Source organism: Choloepus didactylus, chromosome Y, assembly GCF_015220235.1.
Source record: "Choloepus didactylus isolate mChoDid1 chromosome Y, mChoDid1.pri, whole genome shotgun sequence".
Lineage (NCBI taxonomy): Eukaryota > Metazoa > Chordata > Mammalia > Pilosa > Megalonychidae > Choloepus > Choloepus didactylus.
Genome location: NC_051335.1, coordinates 32246439 through 32266880, shown reverse-complemented (window position 1 = coordinate 32266880; position 20442 = coordinate 32246439). Strand labels below are relative to the sequence as shown.

The window sequence follows — 20442 nt, the reverse complement described above, 5'->3', positions numbered from 1 at the left end:
CCCACCCGGTGGTCCTAGCTACCAGTCCCCCAACCCAATTCCCCACCCCCTAACCCCCACCACCAATCACACACCTTGGCTGGGGTGTATTTTGAAAGAAGTAAAGACTCCTAGGGCTCCCAGCAGAGATAATGTGCGAAAGCACTTTGTAAACTAAGTGATACAGAAATGTGTTATAATAAATAGGTTGTTACTGCTTCCATCACAGCTTTGGTTACTTCAAGCAAATTCTAGCTCTTTTCTCAAACTTCAAAACACCAATTCTGTAATTTATGCCAAAGGATTCTGAAAAGAGTATGTTACACACAGGTAAAGTGTTTATCCCAGGGCTAAAAATCCAGATTATACCTACCTCCATGCTTTTACAACAAGACATTCAGGACTCTAATTCACCACCTGCCTCCTCCTCTTAGTCACTTTCCCTAGAAAGGAAGGACACAAATTAAGATTTCCAAAACAACAAAACATTTATTTTGAGATTTGAGAATTAGGAGAAACCTAAGTAATGGGAATCGGATCCTCACTAGGGTCTTCTGGGAAATCGGAAGCACCACCTTCCTCCGCAGCTTGATGCTTCTCCAGTTTGGCAATCAATTCTTTCGCTGGATTGAAGACGCCATTGGTCTGCTGGTCACAGACATAGCAACGCGGGGAGGTGCGGAAATGCTGCAATGCACAGGTCTCGCAGAAATAATGCCTGCACTTGGTGACAACTGGATTTTGGAAGGTCTGGCGACAGATGAAACACTTGAATGGTATTTCCTCATCATCGCTTCCCACTTCATAGTTTTCATCCTCATAAACACCATAGCGACCCTCATCAAGCTCACGTTCAATCTGCCACCCATGCTTGTAATCTGAGCGATCATGGAGGAACTTGCAGCTGTCTCCGAAGCCGCAGAAGCCAGTTTCCTTGTAGTCCTTACAGATGTCAGACTGGTAATCCCAGTGCACGGTGGCACGTAGATGCTCCGGAACTCGAATGGGGCCCTTCCTCACCATTCCGGAGGAGGCATTGCCCATAGACGTGTCTTTGGGCTTCATGTATTTCTAATAATCATTGATTCCCCGATAGATTTTGTCATCTCCCTTGCCCCTCCGCTCCTCCTGGATCTTCTGGCTACGCTCGAAGATGGCTTGTGCGTCATGCTCCTTCTCAGTGTCTAGCTCGTAAACAGCAGTCGCCCCCATATCCTCTGGTCCCACGGGTTTTGCAGAATGGCTGGACTTGTAGACCACGCCGAGACTCCCGGGTTCATTCTCTTCCTCGCTACTCAGATCGCCGTAAATCTCCTTCTGTTCACCGCTGCCACGAGTCTTCTGTATCATCGGATTGTGGATCGTCCGCTTCTTTTCCGGGCGAACTACAGTGCTGCCTTCCTCACTACTGCTGCTGCTTTCTCCCGGCTCTGGGTCGCAGACCGGGCGCTTTTTGCGGCCTGCAGCATTTTTACGTCCAGGTTTTTTGAAGAGGAAGGTGCACACCTGGTCTGTGCTCTTTCCTGGGGAAAGCTGCTCTGCCATTTTGGGGTCTCAAGCTCCGAAACGGCTGCGGTGTACAGAGACGCACAGCGTGCATTCCGCCGCGAGTCACTGGCAAAGAGGCTGGCGAAGCAGGACTGCTGGAGCAGAGAGCGCAAAAGCGTGATCGCGTTCGCACCTCCTACTTGAGCCCTACCGGACTCCGTCGCTTCGTCCGGAGACATACACGACGCAGCTTCGCTTGTCGGACTGCCACGGAGCCTACCGGGAAGGTAGCTGCAGCTGGGTCATCTTCAGTGGCGCAGGAGCTGGTTTTTGGTCTTGGTACCCATACCGTGATGTGGTTCGAGATTGTCCCTGGACTCGCTGTCATGGGGGTGTGTTTGCTCATCCCCGGAGTGGCCACTGCGAATATCCACAAGTTCACTAATGGGGGCAAGGTAAGGCGGCTGCTCCTGTCCCCGTTCGAAAATGATGGCGGGGCAGGAAGGTCGTTAGGATCCGGGGCCTCTCTTCGAGGTTGGGAATTCCACGGTCCGCCCGTTCCTTTTTTTAGTGTTACCTAAAAGCTAAGGCTTGCGGGATGAAACCGGACAGAAACCACATCCTACTTAAGCAAGAAACAGCTGGAAAACTGTGTGGAGAGAAGTGGGTAAAAGGGTAGAGCAGAGATTTGGGGGCTGGAAAGACAGGAGAATAGAAGTAGGTCCAAACAAATAGGCAAAGGGGAGGCGTCAGTGTTGCCTCCACTCGCTCCAACTTCTAATCTCTGTTCACATTTGCTCGATATTGATTTTAATTTCTCGCTCACATCTTAGTAGCTTCTTGTTCTTCTCCCTACCTTTAGATTTTTCCCTTGATTTTTTTTTTATTCCCAGCATTTTCTTGCAAGCCTATAGGAATGCACCCCCAAGATCTTGCGTTTCACATCAGGTTTTTAGTTTGCCTCTCTTCTAGTTCTTCACATCATTTTTAGAGTTCAGTCAGGGTATTAAACTATTTGCTTTCTGGTTTTGTGATTGCACTTCACATGTGACCTGCCGCTCGGTAGGGTTCCCAAAAGGCAACAATTAAACACTTCTTAAAAGACAAAAAAAATAAAACATGGATTCTGGTTAAAATGGAAACGCGTAAGAAGTGATGATTACCACTTCAATTCTGAAGTTTAGTGGCCTGGTTTTGGTCTGGTTAATTTTTTATTTTAGTGACTATTACATTTAATGACATTTTATTTTAGTGACTTACATTTTTAGAATCTTTATAAACTGCAACGGAATTGTCTTTTATTTGTAGGAAAAGAGGGTTGCCCATTATTCATATCAGTGGAATTTGATGGAAAGAGATAAGCGGATCTCCGGGGTGAATCGTTACTATGTATCAAAGGTAAGATGAACCTGCTGCTAGCAGGCCCACCTGCAGGGTTGTGGCAGTTCCGGTAATGCCTTGCCTAAGGTCATACAGCTTGTAATGAAGTGACATTTGAGATTAGGACCATAGCCCATGCCTTTAGCCCCGATACTGTAGTACCTATCCAGTTGGTAGTTACATTGTTAATGACCTCACTTTTCAAAATAAAAACCTGGTTACTCTATTGTCAGGTCGCAAATTGTGTATGGAATATTCCTGGCCAGTGTAATCCAGGAGACTGGGAGTCTTTGACCTACCGTGGTTGGACACTGTTTTTAAAAAAGATGCAAATGGGTTTTTGATGACTGCTTTTCTGAGTAATGGTTTACATTTTTAAACATTGTAAATCCTGAGTGTCCCAATGTTTGATTTTGAAAACAACCCACCCTACAGCAGTGTATATTAGTTAAAGGTACCAGAGAATCCATTAAAAGGACCAATTGTGCATCCTGGTGGGAAATACACAAGCTTTGAAAGTAGACAGGCTTGGATTTGAATCTCTGCTCCACTTTAGATAGGTTGTTTAGCCTCTAATCCTCTGTTTCCTCATTTGTAAAACAAAATTGCTAAAGACGTATCTGGTAGGGTTTTATGATGTGACAGTATTTAATACATATGTGAGGAACAGTCATTAAATGTTTCTTTCCTTTGTTAGTTTCAAAGTTGTCTTTATTCTAGTTTAATTGTCTGTGCTCAGGGGCATAGACAATATGGACTACAAATCAGTGATAATATGATGTCTTAAAATCTGAAAATACATTGAAATTCCTAGAGCAGTACATTTACCATCTGTTTACTGCTAGCAGTTGACAGCTGTTTTTTTCCATTTGAATAAACTTCTAGAGTAAAGAACTGTTCTACCCCCAAACTAACCAGAGTATGTTTTATGGAAAAATAAGTCATATTAGAAGCCAAAGTACAGATCGATATCTGAGCAGACTTTTTTTTTTATGCAAGAGCAAAGGATATGTGTTTTAAAAACAAGCCAAAAGGTGTTCTTTTTTATTTTAATTTTAATTTTATTTTTCGGAATAATGAAAATGTTCCAAGTTTGATTGTGGTGATGAATGCACAACTATATGACAATACTGTAAACAACTGATTGTACACTTTGAATGATTGTATGTTATGTAATTATATCTTAATAAAATTGCATTTAAAAAAAAGCAAAACAAGCCAAAACACAGTTTCAGTAGCTTAAGATCTCTGGGTTTCTGCCCTAAGATGCAAGTGAAGGAAGTAGGCCTTACTACCATGGGGGTATAAAACAGGAAGTAGTATTGATAGAGGAGAGAAGTTAAGCAGAGGAGAGGGGTAAAGATGGAATTTGCTGAGTACTTACAGTTGGTGGTTTGAAACTTGGTCACATCATTTTAATTTTACTTGACCTGAGCCTAGTGCTGTTTCTTGGTTTTTTGAATACATATGAAGACTAGTAGAATGTACCTTCTAAATAACAGTGGAAGAATTACCTTACCCTAAGAATCATGTAACATTCTATTAGATATAGATTATAGCTGATTATAAGGAGAAATAATAGTAACATTTTGATCTCTAACAAATTGTATATAGGTACTTGTTTGAGGATTAAATCACAAGCTGAGTACAATCAAACACCTGGGCAAACCTCTTTTGGCAACTGAGAATTAGATTGAATAATGAGAATTTATATTTGTTTAGTGCCGTGTCTATAAAGTGCTTTTCACATGTTGTTCATTTACCTTCTTTTTAAAATTACATAAGTAATATATGAGTGCATCTTATAAAAAATTTGAAAGTACAAGCAGTAAAAAGCAAAGGCCCCTCTTCTCTCACACTCCCCCACCCCACCCCTACCATGCATAGAAAAGAAATGCATGCAATCCTACTCCTCTCTCTGGAGGAAACCATTGTTTTCAGCCTGATACATATCCTTCTGGACTTTTTCCTGTATATTCCCATGCATATGCATGTTATATATACAAAGGTTTTTTTTTCAATTTATCGAAAAATTAAACAAACCAACAAAAAAACCCCCGCAACATTTCAAACAAAACAAAGCAAAGGATTAAGAAAAACAAATAACCTAAAATAACTACTTTGCTTCCAACAATACATACAGTTTTTAAATACCTTAAATTGGATCATCCTGTACATATTCTCTCTGATAGTTTTTTATTACTTAAATTTAATACATACAGGTAGGTCTACCTCAGTGGTTCTCATCTGTGGGTGATTTTCCCCACCAGGCAACATTTTATAATGTCTGAAGACATTTTTGCTTGATACAATGTGTGTGTGGGATGCTACTTGGCATCTAGTGTGGAGAGGCCAGGGATGCTGTGAAACATCCCTACAGTTCACAGAACAGGCCCGCACAATGAAATTATCCAGTCTAAAATGTCAATATTGCTAAGGTTGAGAAACCCTGGTGTACATTCTTTTTACTGTGGTATTGTATTCCATAGTTGTCCCATAGGTATTCATAGTTTATTCTCCTATGGATGACACTTGGGGCATTTCCTTTTTGAAAAATTCCTTTTAAAAAATTGCAGTGAAAATTCTAGTACATGCCTTCTTTAGGCACATGTGTGAGTATTTTTGCAGGATTAATTTTGTAGAATAAATTCCTGAGTAGAATGGTGAGACAAAGTGAAGTGTCGTAAATGTTGACAAATACTGCCAAATTGCCCTTCAGAAGGGTCGTATCAAATTACACTTCCAAGTGAATGAGGATTTCTAAGAGTAAGGTTCTAGGAGTATGCAATCTTAACATCTCTCCAGGTGATTCTGTAATAGTAAACAAGGTACCTGGCCTGTATTATTTTAGCACCTGGAAGAAATGTCGGTGATTAATCTTTTAAGTTATAGCTGTTGTGACTTGAATCTAATATGCAATGAAATACGGGTTCTGGGTCTTTTGATTAAATAGTGTAGAGGTTATGAGCCAAGGGTTCTGGAGTTGGGGTGCCTGGGTTTGGATTCTGGCTCTGGTACTACTTCACTGATTTAAGCAAATGACTTTTAATCTCGCTAAACCTTCATTTCTTTATCTGTAAAAAAAGAAAACTGGAATGAGGGTAATAATGTATCCACATCATGTTGACTGAAAATGGATTTTATCTTATTTTTCTCTGACTCACATAAGGGTTCTTTAAATAAGGATCCAGGTGGTAAACTGTTGCTTTTCATATAAAGTAATATATTTGCTCCTGTCAGAAAATGAAAACTAGAAATCATTACAGGTTATTCTCTTTACCTTAGCGATTATAAAATTGAGTTCAATTTGTTGTTCCAGTCAGAGAAATGTGGGATATGAAAGCACTTCTCTTCCTTTTAGATTGATTTGGTTTTATTTTATCCTTAAATGTCTTATTGTATTTTTCATGTCTGTAAATTTGTAAATCCTCAAGGACCCCTTCAAGTTCTTTGGTCATATATATATATATATTAATAATAACAGTGGGTGACACTGGAAACAAGAGTACATATACTTATCTGAAGGGAACAGAATTCTCACACTGTCCTTTTTAAATTGCTTTTCAGGGTTTGGAGAATATTGACTGACTCACGGAACCATTTTCCTGATGGATGAAAAAAAAATAACTCAGTTATGAGCACCTACCCCTGCTGAAAGTTTATACTGTGGTATATTATGTAGCATGCAGTGTATTATAAGGTGCTTAATAAAAATAAAATGAAGAAGAAAAATCAGAAGTGTTCTTTACTTTTAAAAATAGCCCTACCCAATGTAGCTTTATCACTTTAATTCATATGCAGACTGTTAAAAACTGGAAGGCAACTGAGGATTGTAAAATTATAGACATGATGTACACCAAGCACCTAATACTTCATACAAGGTAGTTGCTGCTATTGTTATAGATGTTACTATATTAAAAAGCATTGTTCCTATGTTCACTAGGAGAACGTAGGAAAAGTATTTTTTTCCTAGTTCCTTTTCTGAGTGAATCCTACAGTGTTAAAAATTCCAGTTAGGACACTTAAATTGAGATTGCACCTTCAGCTTTCATGTATTCTTTATGGTATCTGACATAGTATGTACTTAAATAGTGATTTTTGTTTTAATATAAGCAGCAACAGCAACCATTCAGTTTATTAAAATGAGAGTACTGTCTACTTGAAATAAAAGGTTCTATGTTAAAGGTAGCTACATAAAATGAACAACTGGAAATGTGTAACTGCAGTGAAGGTGGTGATAATTCCATGTGTATCCATCAGTGCCCCAGTTGACATTAGGCCCTGCAAGGCCACAAAATTGCTTTTTAGCTTGCTCTTTTATCCAGTTTAACATTTGAACTGGTGATAACTTTAAGGACACCTGCCTTCTATGATTTACGTTGACTCCATTGAAAGCACATTTCCAGAAGGAAGGATTTGGCATTGACATTGAAGTTTGTCATTTGAAATTGCCAAATTGGCATTGCAATTTGTTCTAGTTTGCTAATGCTGTGGAATGCAAAACACCAGAGACGGATTGGCTTTTATAAAAAGGGGCTTTATTTGGCTACACAGTTACAGTCTTAAGGCCATAAAGTGTCCCAGGTAACACATCAGGAATCGGCTACTGGAGGGTGGCCAATGGCATCCGGAAAACCTCTGTTAGCTGGGAAGGCATGTGGCTGGCGTCTGCTCCAAAGCTCTGGTTGCAGAATGGCTTTCTCCCGGGACGTTCCTCTCCAGCAAGCTTGCTCCTCTTCAAAACGTCACTCACAGCTGCACTGAGTTTCTTCTCTTTGAGTCAGCTCATTTATACGGCTCCATTGATCAAGGCCCACCCTGAATGGGTGGGGCCACACCTCCATGGAGATACCCCATCAGTTATCATCTACAGTTGGGTGGGGCGCATCTCCATGTAAACAACCTAATCCAAAAGTTCCAACTTAATCCCCACTATTATGTCTGCCCCACAAGATTGCATCAAAGAATATGGCATTTTCTGGAGGACATAATACATTCAAACTGGCACATTTCACCCCCTGGACCCCAGAAAAACATATTCTTTCCAAATACAAAATACATTCATCCCACAATACCACAGAAACTTAAATCATTTCAGTAACAATAGTTAAGTACAAGTTCCCATCAAAATCAAATATAGGCGTGGTCAGTCCTAAGGCATACTTTTCCTTTAGCGTTGGATCTGTGGACTTAGAACAAGTTATATGCCTCCAATATGCAAAGGAGGGACATTCATAGGATAAACATTTCCTCTGCCATAAGGAGAAAGAGTAAGGAAAACAGGGTAAACAGGACCAAAACAGCTCCTAAAACCCGCAGGACAAACCATTAGATTTCAAAGTCTGAGAGTCATTTACAGAACAATGTTGCATCCTTGGGGCTTGAAAGAGTGGGAGTCTAACCCTTCCCAAGGGCTTTTGTGGCAGCCATTTCCTCTCCAAACACTTGGGTGAGTGCTCCAACGTATCCACACATTGGGGAGACCACCTTCTCGGCCCCAACCTCCTCAAACATTGGGGCAGCTCCCAGATTCCCTTCCATCTCTGGGGCACACTCTTCAACCCCTTCAGAATAGTGTGGTGACAGCCAGGCTCTCCCCAATTCCCTGGGAATGTGCTCCACCCTCTTTGGGACCCCGGGTGGCAAAACTCTTCCAGAGCATCGAGGTGGAATGCCCACCCTCAACCTCCGGGGCAAACTCACCCTTTCCATGCGTGTGGGCTGCTCCACTCTCCCAGCCCAAGGCCTCTTGACTCCAGACCTCAACCTCCTTGGCTCTGTCTTTGAAGAAACTTTTCCTTCAGTTTGTTCCTTGTCTGTCTCCTCCAGTCCAGACTGGCAATGGCTCCGTCTATAAAGTTCTCCATGATACCATGAGATCATACCGCCGCAGAATTAGGGGTTCTTGGACGGTGTTATAGGCAGAAAGCAAGTGAGTCATTACCTGATTGGCTTTTATGATTCTGGAACACAGGAGCTGAGGGCATAATATTAACTGGGATAGAAATGATTAAATAAGTATCTATCACAACACATCCATCCCTATGCCAGTACCTGTATGCCACCCTAAATCAGGTAGAAATGGTATCTTTGTTAGCCTGGCTAATAGTTGCATGAAGACTGCCTGGCCCAATGAAGGAGATAATCCACACTCTACTCCCTATTGCCAATCTATGGAAGAACCGCAGGATGTTTTGTGGGGTCTTGGGATGAAACATGTAATATATTCTGTGAATTTTGCAGGCTGTGACAATGAAACTTTTACAGTGGGGATGATCCTCCCAACACTCCTAATCATTTTTATGGACCCTAGTGTCCATTTTGAGGCATAACGGTCTCAGGTAAACAAATATGGGCTGATCTAACTGGCAAAGGGACAGAACTAGAAACCATAGATAAACAACCAAATGCTGTTTTAGTTAAATTGTGGAGCAAATTACCCAAAGACAAAAAGGTTTATTAAAATAAATCCCCAAACAGCTGAAGGGGAAAATAAACCAGCTAAGAAACCCCCTTTCAAAATAGGAGAACCCTCTGCACCCCTGGAGGAGACTTGGCAAGCTCCTTTTTCCTTCTCATAGCGGAGAGGCCAAGACTCCTGGATAGAATAACTATTTACTGGTCCCCTACTAACAGACAGTGTTGACACTAGTGGATACTGGGGCTGAATGCACTCTAACTTACGGAAATGTAGTCTGATTTGATGGACTGTGTTGGCCATACACGGCTATGGGGGAAAGACAATCAGAGCCAAATGGCATAATTTGCTCTTGCAACTTGGGAGACTGCCCTCCTGGGAATACACTGTATATATTTCTCCTATACCTGAAGATATATTAGGAATTGATCTTCTCCTAAATTCTACATTACAAACTACCATAGGAGAATTCCACCTCCAGGGTAGAGTGGTGAAAGCAGTCTTAAAGGGACAGGCAAAATGGGCCTCTGTAAAAGTACTACAACCTTAAGAGTATTGTAGCCACTAAACAATATAATTTCCCAGGGGGACATCAAGAGGCTTCTGCAACCATTAAGGAACTAGAAAGAGTGGGAATATTAATACCAACCCATAGCCCCTTTAATAGCCCTGTGTGGCCAGTATGAAACCTGACCAAACCCAGCACATGACAGTGGATTACCTAAATTAAATAAAGTAATGCCACCTCTGTATGCAGTAGTTCCAAACATTACCTCTTTACTGCAAGAGATTATCATTCAATTATGTCATTATCACTTTGGTTTAGATGCTTTCTTTAGCATTCCCTTAGATAAGGCCAGTCAACCTGCTTTCGCCTTCATCTGGGAAGGACCACTAAGGACTTTCACCATGTTCCCACAAGGCTATCTGCATAGCCCAAGCACTTGCCATTGCCTAGTAACAAAAGACTTGTCCAATTGGGAGAAACCCAAATCTGTGACTCTATTTCATTATATTGATGATATTATGTTAACCAGCAAATCTCTGTTAGAACTAAAAGAGGTATCAGAAATGTTAATAGCCCATCTCTAGAGCTGGGGACGGGCAGTCACAACAAACTGCAAGGCCCTGACTGCTCTGTCAAATTCTTGGCTGTTGTGTGGTCTGGTAAGACAAAAATTTTTCCTTTTGCAGTAATTGAAAAGGTACAATTGTGCCGGTTTGAATGTATTGTGTCCCCCAAATGCCATTATCTTTGTGGTCTTGTGGGACAGATGTTTTGGTGCTGGTTAGATTTGCTTGGAATGTGCCCCACCCAGCTGTGGGTGGTGACTTTGGTGGGATACTCCCATGGAGGCGTGACCCCACCCATTCAGGGTGGGCCTTGATCAGTGGAGCCATATAAAACATGCTGACTCAAAGAGACTGAACGGAGTGCAGCTGTGAGTGATGTTTTGAAGAAGAGCAAGCTTGCTAGAGAGGAATGTCCTGGGAGAAAGCCATTTTGAAACCAGAACTTTGGAGCAGAAGCCAGCCACGTGCCTTCCCAGCTAACAGAGGTTTTCTGGACGCCATTTGCCATCCTCCAGTGAAGGTACCTGATTACTGATGTGTTACCTTGGACACTTTATGGCCTTAAGACTGTAACTGTGTAGCCAAATAAAGCCCCTTTTTATAAAAGCCAATCCATCTCTGGTGTTTCACATTCTGCAGCATTAGCAAACTAGAACAACAATGTTTTCCTATGCTGCATACACCAAAGCAATTAATGGCCTTTCTACGACTACTAGGATATTGGAGACCTTTCATTTCCCATTTGGCTCAAATATTAAAACCATTGTATATGCTAAATGGAAGAGGTCATACTCGGGAATGGGATGACCACCAGCAGGCTGCTTTTGAAAATGCAAAAAGGGCAATAGCACAGGCACAAGCATTGAGGGGGGTAGGTCCTGATTTACCCTGTGAATTGGATGTGGCTAGCACCAACACTGGCTTTGGGTGCGCGTGCCAGTTTGTAAATATTATGTCCCCCAGAAGAAGCCATATTTTTTAATGCAATCTTGTGGGAACAGATTAATCTTTTTGATTAGGGTATGACATCTTGATTTAATGTTTCCATGGAGATTTGACCCTGCCCATTCAGGGTAGATTTCGATTAGTTTACTGGAGTCCTTTAAAGGGAGCTCTCACAGAGAGCAGAGGGAGGAAAATGCTCTGGGATATGCTAAGCTGGGACATACAGATGTTAGATGCTTGGAAGCTGACCGAGTTGCTTGCTGACACTTTGAGATACTAGCCCAGAGTTTGCTCTGGAGAAGCAAAGAGAGGGAAAAAACACCCCAAGAGATGCTTGCTGATACTTAGAGATTCTTGGAGATGCAGACAGAAGGATGTTTGGAGATGCTAAGCTAAGAGAAACCCAGAGACATTTGGGGAAAGCCATTTTAAGGCCAGAACCCAGGAGCAAAGAATCAGCAGACACCAGCCATGTGCCTTCCCAGCTAACAGAGGTTTTCTAGATGCCATCAGCCATTCTTCAGTGAAGGTATATTCATGTTGATGCCTTAATTTGGACATTTTCATGGCCTTGGGACTGTAAATTTGTAAGCAAATAAACCCACTTTATAAAAGTCAATCCATTTCTTGTATTTTGCATAATGGCAGCATTAGCAAACTGAAACAGTGGGGTTTGTGGCAGAGGCAACATTTTAAACAAGTATCCTTAGGGTTCCGGTCACAATTATGAAAAGGGGCAGAATTAAGATACGGCCCCTTAGAGTTTGAGTAAGATTGGTGTCAGTTCTTTCTGGAAAGTTTGGTGGAATTCCCCTGTGAAGCCATCTGGCCCTGGGCATTTATTTGTGGGAAGCTTTTTGATGACTGATTGGATCTCTTTGCTTGTGATTGGTTGGTTGAGGTCTTATATTTCTTCTCTGGTCAGTCTAGGTTGTTCATATGTTTCCAGAAAATTGTCCATTTCCCCTACATTATCCAGTTTGTTGCCATACAGTTGTTCATAGTATCCTCTTTTTTAAATTTCTTCAGGATCTGCAGTTATGTCACCTTTTTCATTCATTATTTTGTTTATATGGGTCTTCTCTCTTTTTGATTTTGTCAGTCTAGATAGGGGCTTGTCAATCTTGTTGATCTTCTCAAAGAACCAACTTTTGGTGATATTTATCCTCTCTATTGTTTTTTTGTTCTCTTTGTCATTTATTTCTGCTTTTATCCTTGTTATTTCTTTTCTTGTACTTGGTTTAGGATTGGTTTAGGATTTTCTAGCTTCTTCAGTTGATCCATTAGTTCTTTGATTTTGGCTCTTTCTTCCTTTTTAATGCATTTAGTGCTATAAATTTCCCCCTCAGTACTGCTTTTGCTGTATCCCATAGGTTTTGGTATGTTGTGTTCTCATTTTCATTCGTCTCTATATATTTACCAATTTCTCTTGCTATTTCTTCTTTAACCCACTGATTGTTTAGGAGTGTGTTGTTTAACCTCCAGGTATTTGTGAATTTTCTTAGTCTCTGATGGTTATTGACTTCTAATTGTATTCCATTGTGGTCAGAGAATGTGCTTTGAATAATTTCAATCATTTTTAATTTATTGAGCCTTGTTTTATGTCCCAGCATATGATCTATCTGGAGAAAGTTCCGTGAGCACTAGAGAAGTTTGTGTATCCTGGTGATTTGGGATGTAATGTTCTATATACGTGTGTTAAATCTAATTCATTTATCAGATTGTTTAGGTTTTCAGTTTCTTTATTGGTCTTCTGTCTGGTTGATCTATCTATAGGAGAGAGTGCTGTGTTGAAGTCTCCCACAATTATTGTGGAAACATGAATTGCTTTCTGTAGTTTTGCCAGTGTTTCTCTCAAGTATTTTGTGGCACCTTGATTGGGTGCATAGACATCTACGATTGTTATTTCTTCTTGTTGAATTGCCCCTTTTATTAGTATGTAGTGGCCTTCTTTGTCTCTCAAAACATCCCTGCATTTAAAGTCTATTTTATCTGAGATTAATATTGCTACATCTGCTTTCTTTTGGCTGTAGCTTGCATGAAATATTTTTTTCCATCCTTTCACTTTCAATTTCTTTGTGTCCTTGTGTCTAAGATGAGTCTCTTGTATGCAACATATTGATGGTTCATTTTTTTAATGCATTCTGCGAATCTATATGTTTTAATTGGGAAGTTTAATCCATTTACATTCAACGTTATAACCGTGAAGGCATTTCTTGAATCAGCCATCTTATCCTTTGGTTTATGTTTGTCATGTATATTTTTCCCCTCTCTCTATTAATATCCTTTAATGTACCCATACCGAATCTCTTTAGTACTGAACCTTTCTCCAAGTCTCTCTGTCCTTTCTTTGTTTCTCTGTCTGCAGGGCTCCGTTTAGTATCTCCAGTAGTGCAGGTCTCTTGTTAGCAAATTCTCTCAGCATTTGTTTGTGAAAAATTTAAGCTCTCCCTCAAATTTGAAGGAGAGCTTTGTTGGATAAAGTATTCTTGGTTGGAAATTTTTCTCACTCAGAATTTTAAATATATCATGCTACTGCCTTCTTGCCTCCATGGTGGCTGCTGAGTAGTCACTACTTAGTCTTATGCTGTTTCCTTTGTATGTGGTGAATTGCTTTTCTCTTGCTGCTTTCAGAACTTGCTCCTTCTCTTCTGTGTTTGACAGTGTGATCAGAATATGTCTCGGAGTGGGTTTATTTGGATTTATTCTATTTGGAGTTCTCTGGGCATTTATGATTTGTGTGTTTATGGTGTTTAGAAAATTTGGAAAGTTTTCCCCAACAATTTCTTTGAATACTCTTTCTAAACCTTTACCCTTTTCTTCCCCTTCTGGAACACCAATGAGTCTTACATTCAGATGTTTTATATCATCTATCATATCCCTGAGGTCCATTTCAATTTTTTTGAATTTTTTCCCCATTCTTTCTTTTGTGCTTTCATTTTCCATTCTGTCATTTTCCAGATCACTGATTCATTGTTCAGCTTCCCCTAGTCTTGTACTATGAGTATCCAGAATATTTTTAATTTGGTCAATATTTTCTTTAATTTCCATAAGATCATCTATTTTTTTATTTAGTCTTGCAATGTCTTCTTTATGCTCTTCTAGGGTCTTCTTGATATCCTTTTTATCCCGTACCTGGTCTCATTGTTCATCTTCAGTACTTTGATTAGTTGCTCTAGGTGCTTTGTCTCTTCTGATGTTTTGATTTGGGTGCTTGGGCTTGGGTTATCCATATCACCTGGTTTTTTCATATGCTTTATAATTTTCTGTTGTTTTTGGCCTCTTGGCATTTGCTGAACTTGATAGGGTTCTTTTAGGATTTGTAGACCACTTGAAGTCCTTTTCTCTAATTTATCAGATCTACTGCTTCATGGAGTACACTTTCACTAACTAACCAGCAGGTTGCATCCACAAGCCACCTGTTCTCTACAAGCCAGATCTCCCCTGCTTTGCCTTTGTGGTGAGTGGGGGAGTGTGTCTTGTGGGGTCCAATTGGTGTACCAAGCTTGCGTGTGTAATTGGTGTTGCCCGCCCTGTATATGGGGCGTCTGTCTGGGTGGTCAGGGACGGGGTGGGTGGCTCTAACAATCAAATCTCCCTGGTGTACCTGGAGTTTTAAAGCTGCTGCAATAGTCTAATCCTTCAGTTCAGTCCTGCCACAGTGTGTCTCCGCCACTGAGCCACAAGTCCTTGGTATTGGTGTATGGCTCCTGAGACTTGTGAGTGGGTCCCTCTTCCAGGCCGTGCACCCCCTGGTCCTCTGTTAAGGGATGACTGTGCTATGTCACAGGTGAGTGCCATCCCCCCAGGGCAGTTCTGGGCTCCTGGGCTGTGAAGGATGCTACCAGTCTGCTGCAATGATGGCTGAATGGGGCTTTGTTAATTCACACTGCTCCACCTTCCCAACTCTGTGACAACCAGCGGGTGCAGAGAAGGCTAATGTCCACACCCAGTTTTGTGGTGTATGCATGTTATTGGAAGCACTTCCATCACACTGGGTTGTCTGGGGCAGCTCTGGGCTATGGGGCCAGCAACAGGCAGGAGTGTTCCCTGTCCACCAGGATGATGACTGTGAGAGGATGCCCCCCTTTTCTTGGGAAGTTGTGGTGTTTAGTGAATTTTCTCAGCTGCTGGATTATTACCTTTTGTCTCAGAGCTCTCTTAGTTCTGCTCTTGTCTTGACCTGCCCAAACTGCAAGTCTTTGAAGCTTTCTGTATTGGGCTTCTTAGAGTAATTGTTTTAGAAAAAGAAAAAAGGATTAAAAAAAAGGGGGGGGTCCTCCTCAGAGATCTAATGGGTTATTGAAATGCTAAGAGACAAAGCAATTAGGGCCATTAAGGAAAGATCCACAGGGCAGAGAGATCAGCTTTTCTTTGGGATTTGCATATGAGCCTCAGGGCCTGAGCTCTGCCCTTCCCCTGTCTATGTTCACCAGAACTCCAAAAATCCTCCGCTTTTATTTCGGAGTTTTTCGTGTTGTTTTTTTCTATGCCTGTCTCCTCTCTGCTGGGCTGGCTGCTCTCAGATTCTCTGGTGTCTGGTCTCAGTCTATCTATGGTTGGGGTTTGGATCAGTAGAATGAGTTTCCGATAAGGGCTGCCACTGCAGTTCTCCCTTCTCCTTCAAGGAGCTGACAGCCCCTCCTTCCATGGGACTGAGCCTGGCAGGGAGGGGCGCAGGTCCCCTGGCCGCAAAAACTTACAGATTTCGCTGATCTCAGCAGTTCCACGTTTTCATGAGTGTTGTATGAAATATGCCCAAAGTCAGATTGCTCTGTGGTGTCCAGTCCACGCATTTCCTGGCTTTCTACCTACTTTCCTGGAGGAGTAACTAAAACATACAGCTCACCAGTCTGCCATCTTGCCCCACCTCCCGATATGGACCCTTAGAAAAGCAAATGTGTGTAGCTTATAATGTTCTACTGCAAGTAGAAGGTCTGACACTGAAATCTCCTGTCACCTTGAGGACTACCCTCCTATACAGGGGTGGATTATGGACATGGTCAATAAGCTACACTCTGGCAGTGCACAACTAAGTACCTTAACAAAGTGGAAAGCTTACCTGTTGCAATGCAGTGTTTTCAATACCAGCCCTCTTAGTGCTGAAATGCGCAAAATTTTGGGACCAATGTCATATGTAGAAGATTCAACAACTAAAATTGCCGCATCTGAAACAGCTGTTGAAGTACCCACTATGGAGGGCACAGGAACAATTCCAGAGTCTGCTTGGTATACTGATGGATCTCCTAGTGGGCAGCCTCCCACATGGACAGCTGTGGTGGTACAACACAGTACTGGCACCATATGGTAGGAGACTGGCACCATGCAAAGCCAGTCAATAGGTTGAATTAAGAGCTGTATGGATGGTTATAGTGCATGAACCAGGAGATGTGCTGTCTGTACCGACAGTTGGGCTGTTTACAAAGGCCTTGTGACTTAGATGGCAACCTAGAAACAAGAACAATGGACAGTCATTGGTTGCCTCCTATGGGGACGAGAGCTGTGGTAAGATGTCTGTCATGTCCCTGCTCACACTCCTAACATGCTATGCTGGTTTCAATGTATTATGCCCCCCAAATACCATTATCTTTGATGTAATCTTGTGTGGGCAGATGTATCAGTGTTGATTAGATTGTAATTCTCTGAGTATTTCCATGGAGAAGCACCCCACCCAACTGTGGGTGATGACTCTGATTAGATAATTTCCAAGGAGGTGTGGCCCTGCCCATTCAGCATGGGCCTTGATTAGTTTACTAGAGCACTATATAAACTCAGACAGAAGGAGCAAGCTTGCAACAGCCAAGAGGGACACTTGAATAACACACAGGAGTGGAGAGAGGAGCTTCAGCTTACAGAGACATTTTGGAGACGGCCTTTGAAAGCAGACTTTTGCTCCAGAGAAGCTAAGGGAGGACAAACCCCCAAGAGCAACTGAGAGTGACATTTTGAAGAGAAGCTGAAGCCTAGGGAGGAACGTCCTGGGAGAAAGCCATTTTGAAACCAGAACTTGGAGCAGACGCCAGCCAAGTGCCTTCTCAGCTAACAGAGGTTTTCCAGATGCCATTGGCCATCCTCCAGTGAAGGTACCCGATTGTTGATGTATTACCTTGGACACTTTATGACCTTAAGACTGTAACTTTGTAACCAAATAAACCCCCTTTATAAAAGCCAATCCATTTCTGATGTTTTGCATTCCAGCAGCATTAACAAACTAGAACACACACTATCCGGGAATGTTGAGACAGACCCCCTGGCTTGAGTCTGGAGCCACACAACTGAAACTCAAGAAGCAGCTGAGTGGCTTCATCAAAAGAGTGGACACAAAGGATATCAAACCTTATGGTGTTTAGCCCAGCAGTTCCAGCTACCTATCATGAGTCCACAACTTATACACATCACACAGGTGTACCCATCATATTCCCTGTGACAACCATGCCAATTGCCCCACCAGATGAGACATATTGGCCAATTACAGGCTCCAGTGATCCGGTGGCAAGTGTACCACATTGGTCCCCTTCTGCTCCCGGAAGGGGCAATGTATGCAATGTATGTTACGGGACTTCTGTTAGCTTTTCTGGTAGGGAAAGCTAATCTGCGAGCCACCATATGCTGCCTAGAAAAGGTAAGCACCCTCTACAGAATGCCTACACAAATAGACAGTGACTGGGGACAAATGAACTAAGCATGGGCTGTGGACTATGATGTAACGTGGACTTTTCTTCTAACCTATAACCCCACAGGTGCAGGCCTGAGAGGAAAAATGAATGGCCTCTTAAAGGAAAAGGTAAAAGATAAGAAATCCCTACAACAATGGACTAAAAGAATTTATCAGATCCTAAACTGCCTAAACGCTACACTGTGAGCTGCAACCCCAGCTCCTATTGAAATGCTAATGGAAGGACCCCTGCAAGCCCTGAGAATACAAATTAAAGGGCGAGAGCCTCTTCACAGCCTCTTCACAGCCTAAAAGCCTATGCCACAGACCATACACATGGGGTGAAGGTGGGGGTGAGGTCTTTGACCTTTATGCTGGCCTATGCAGCTGCACTGGTTGGGAATCTTAAGCCCATGGGGAATAGGAGTCACTCAAACTGTAATCTGACCACCATTTATACAAAAAATGGCTTAAAATTTTTGTCACCAATCTGGGCCTTTTATTCCCATGGAACCTTATGTATAGCTATGTGGACCCCTCTTATGCCTAGAATAAAGATTAGTGTCATGGTAGAGGACTCTCAAGACTTACAGGGGGAGAATATCTGGAATTTAAATCCTCCCCACAATGTTCCTCTGCCTGGTACCTTTCTATCTCCCAGTGGAACTCTTTTGCATGTATATTACTAGATCAACAAGATTTACCTCTTATTGTCCCCCATAAACATCTTTCTTTTTGCCTATAGCGCCACAGCAGATACCTTTCTGTAGTGGGCTTCAGCCGTAATCTATGCCCACAATCGGTCCCAATTTTGGGTCTGCATGGACTTGCCATCTTCGGGTTTTACCGGCCTTCCCTGGACCATAGCTCCTGCTAACTGGACTACGTAGAATGCCCTGTTGATGTGGCAGAATTCAATGCACCAACAAATCTGGAGTGAGATTTTCTCTTTTAAGACTGAAAGCCAATCACTGTTTCAAAATGAGACTTGGGCTTATATCTTTTTCCCTTGTGAGGGAATAAGTAAATAAGCCCTGGCCTGTATTAGGGTATGCTGTACATGATGGAATAGGAAGGCTGACAGCAAAAGCAGTCATTTTAGACCGTGTTGTCCCTGCCTACATGGAAAGTCTTTATGGGAACCAAGATATGGAGTGGTTACCCTCAGAAGTGTGCAGTTTTACCATTAAGCTACAAAATGATAGCCTTTTCCAATGTCAAAGTGCTTCCAGCAGACAGAAAGCATATCCCTCCCCTGTGGGGTGACTATGGACCTGAGGGCAATGTGGATGGCCTTATTTACCTTACAACTCGACAGGATGCTGTTCATGGGGGCAGCTGTATGTCCCTGTTACATTATATGATTCTTTACCAAACACTCCTAGCAATTGGGAAATGGTTAAATCTAGATATTGAGTGAAGCATGCCCCCTGGTGGTTTTATCCTTTAGCTATTTTTGTCCCAGGAGGAGCTGTGATTGTTACTGAAAAGCAACTACGTAGCTCAGGCGGACCTAAATTAATGGATCTAAATTGGCAATATCATCGTTAAATGATGAGACTGCCCAATTACAGAAAGTAGTCTTACAAAATAGAATGGCTTTAGACATTTTAACTGCAGCACAAGGTAGAATCTGTACCCTTATAAACATACAATATTGTGTATATCACTCACATAATATTTCACAAGCTTCAAATCATATGCAAGAGCACATACACAGTATTGATCAATTATCTACTGATCCTCTTTCTACTTGGTTTAATTCTCTTACTCAGTCTTGGTGGCATTTCTTTATAGGATTATCTGCCTATGTGTTGGATTATTACTATTCTGTTGTCTTTTATACTGTTGTTATGGTATATGGAGGCAATGTCTTTCCTATAGTCAATGCAGCCTGTTATGGGTGGTGGTGGTGGTGGTGGAATGTGGAGGCCTAGAGCCTGGGCCCCCTCCTAAATGGAAAGTAGAAAACCTGCTTCAGACAAGCACAAAGGTCAAGAAGGCAAACAATCTCCCTGGAGGAGGAGGAATGTAATTACAGATGTAAAAAGCAGCATTTATTGTATTTTTTAAATTCAATTTTATTGCAATATATTCACATAGCATGCAGTCATGCAAAACAAAGTGTACATTCAATTGTTTACAGTACCATTATATAGTTGTGCATTCATCACCAAAATTAATTTTTGACATTTTCATTACCACACACACAAAAATAATAAGAATAAAAATCAAAGTGAAAAAGAACAATTAAAGTAAAAGAGAACACTGGGTGCCTTTTTTTTTCTTCCCCCATTTTTCTACTCATCTATCCATACACTGGACAAAGGGGAGTGTGGTCCATATGGCTTTCCCAGTCACATTGTCACCCCTCATGAGCTACATTTTTATACAATCATCTTCAAGATTCATGGGTTCTGGGTTGTAGTTTGATAGTTTCAGGTATTTACTGCGAGCTATTCCAATTCATTAGAACCTAAAAAGGGTTGTCTATATTGTGTGT

The 20442-nt window shown here is 41.7% G+C and overlaps 2 protein-coding genes across 2 annotated transcripts; one reads left to right on the top strand and one right to left on the bottom strand.

Moving 5' to 3' along the window:
• Positions 1–498: 498 nt before the first annotated feature.
• LOC119524282 (E3 ubiquitin-protein ligase RNF113A-like) lies at positions 499–1524 on the bottom strand. Its single transcript, XM_037822908.1, is given in 1 exon segment — positions 499–1524. A coding segment is annotated over 1 exon segment (1026 nt).
• A 296-nt stretch (positions 1525–1820) lies between these two features.
• LOC119524257 (NADH dehydrogenase [ubiquinone] 1 alpha subcomplex subunit 1-like) lies at positions 1821–6570 on the top strand. Its single transcript, XM_037822894.1, has 3 exons — positions 1821–1922; positions 2776–2865; positions 6415–6570. The coding sequence occupies exons 1-3, from the start codon at positions 1821–1823 to the stop codon at positions 6433–6435; spliced, it is 213 nt and encodes a 70-aa protein (XP_037678822.1). The 3' UTR covers positions 6436–6570.
• The last annotated feature ends 13872 nt before the right edge of the window (positions 6571–20442 follow it).

Coding starts and splice junctions, on each gene's coding strand:
- LOC119524257 (XM_037822894.1), top strand. CDS start 1,821: ATGTGGTTCGAGATTGTCCCTGGACTCGCTGTCATGGGGGTGTGTTTG. Junction 1,923..2,775: donor AGTTCACTAATGGGGGCAAG/GTAAGGCGGCTG, acceptor TTTTATTTGTAG/GAAAAGAGGGTTGCCCATTA. Junction 2,866..6,414: donor ATCGTTACTATGTATCAAAG/GTAAGATGAACC, acceptor ATTGCTTTTCAG/GGTTTGGAGAATATTGACTG.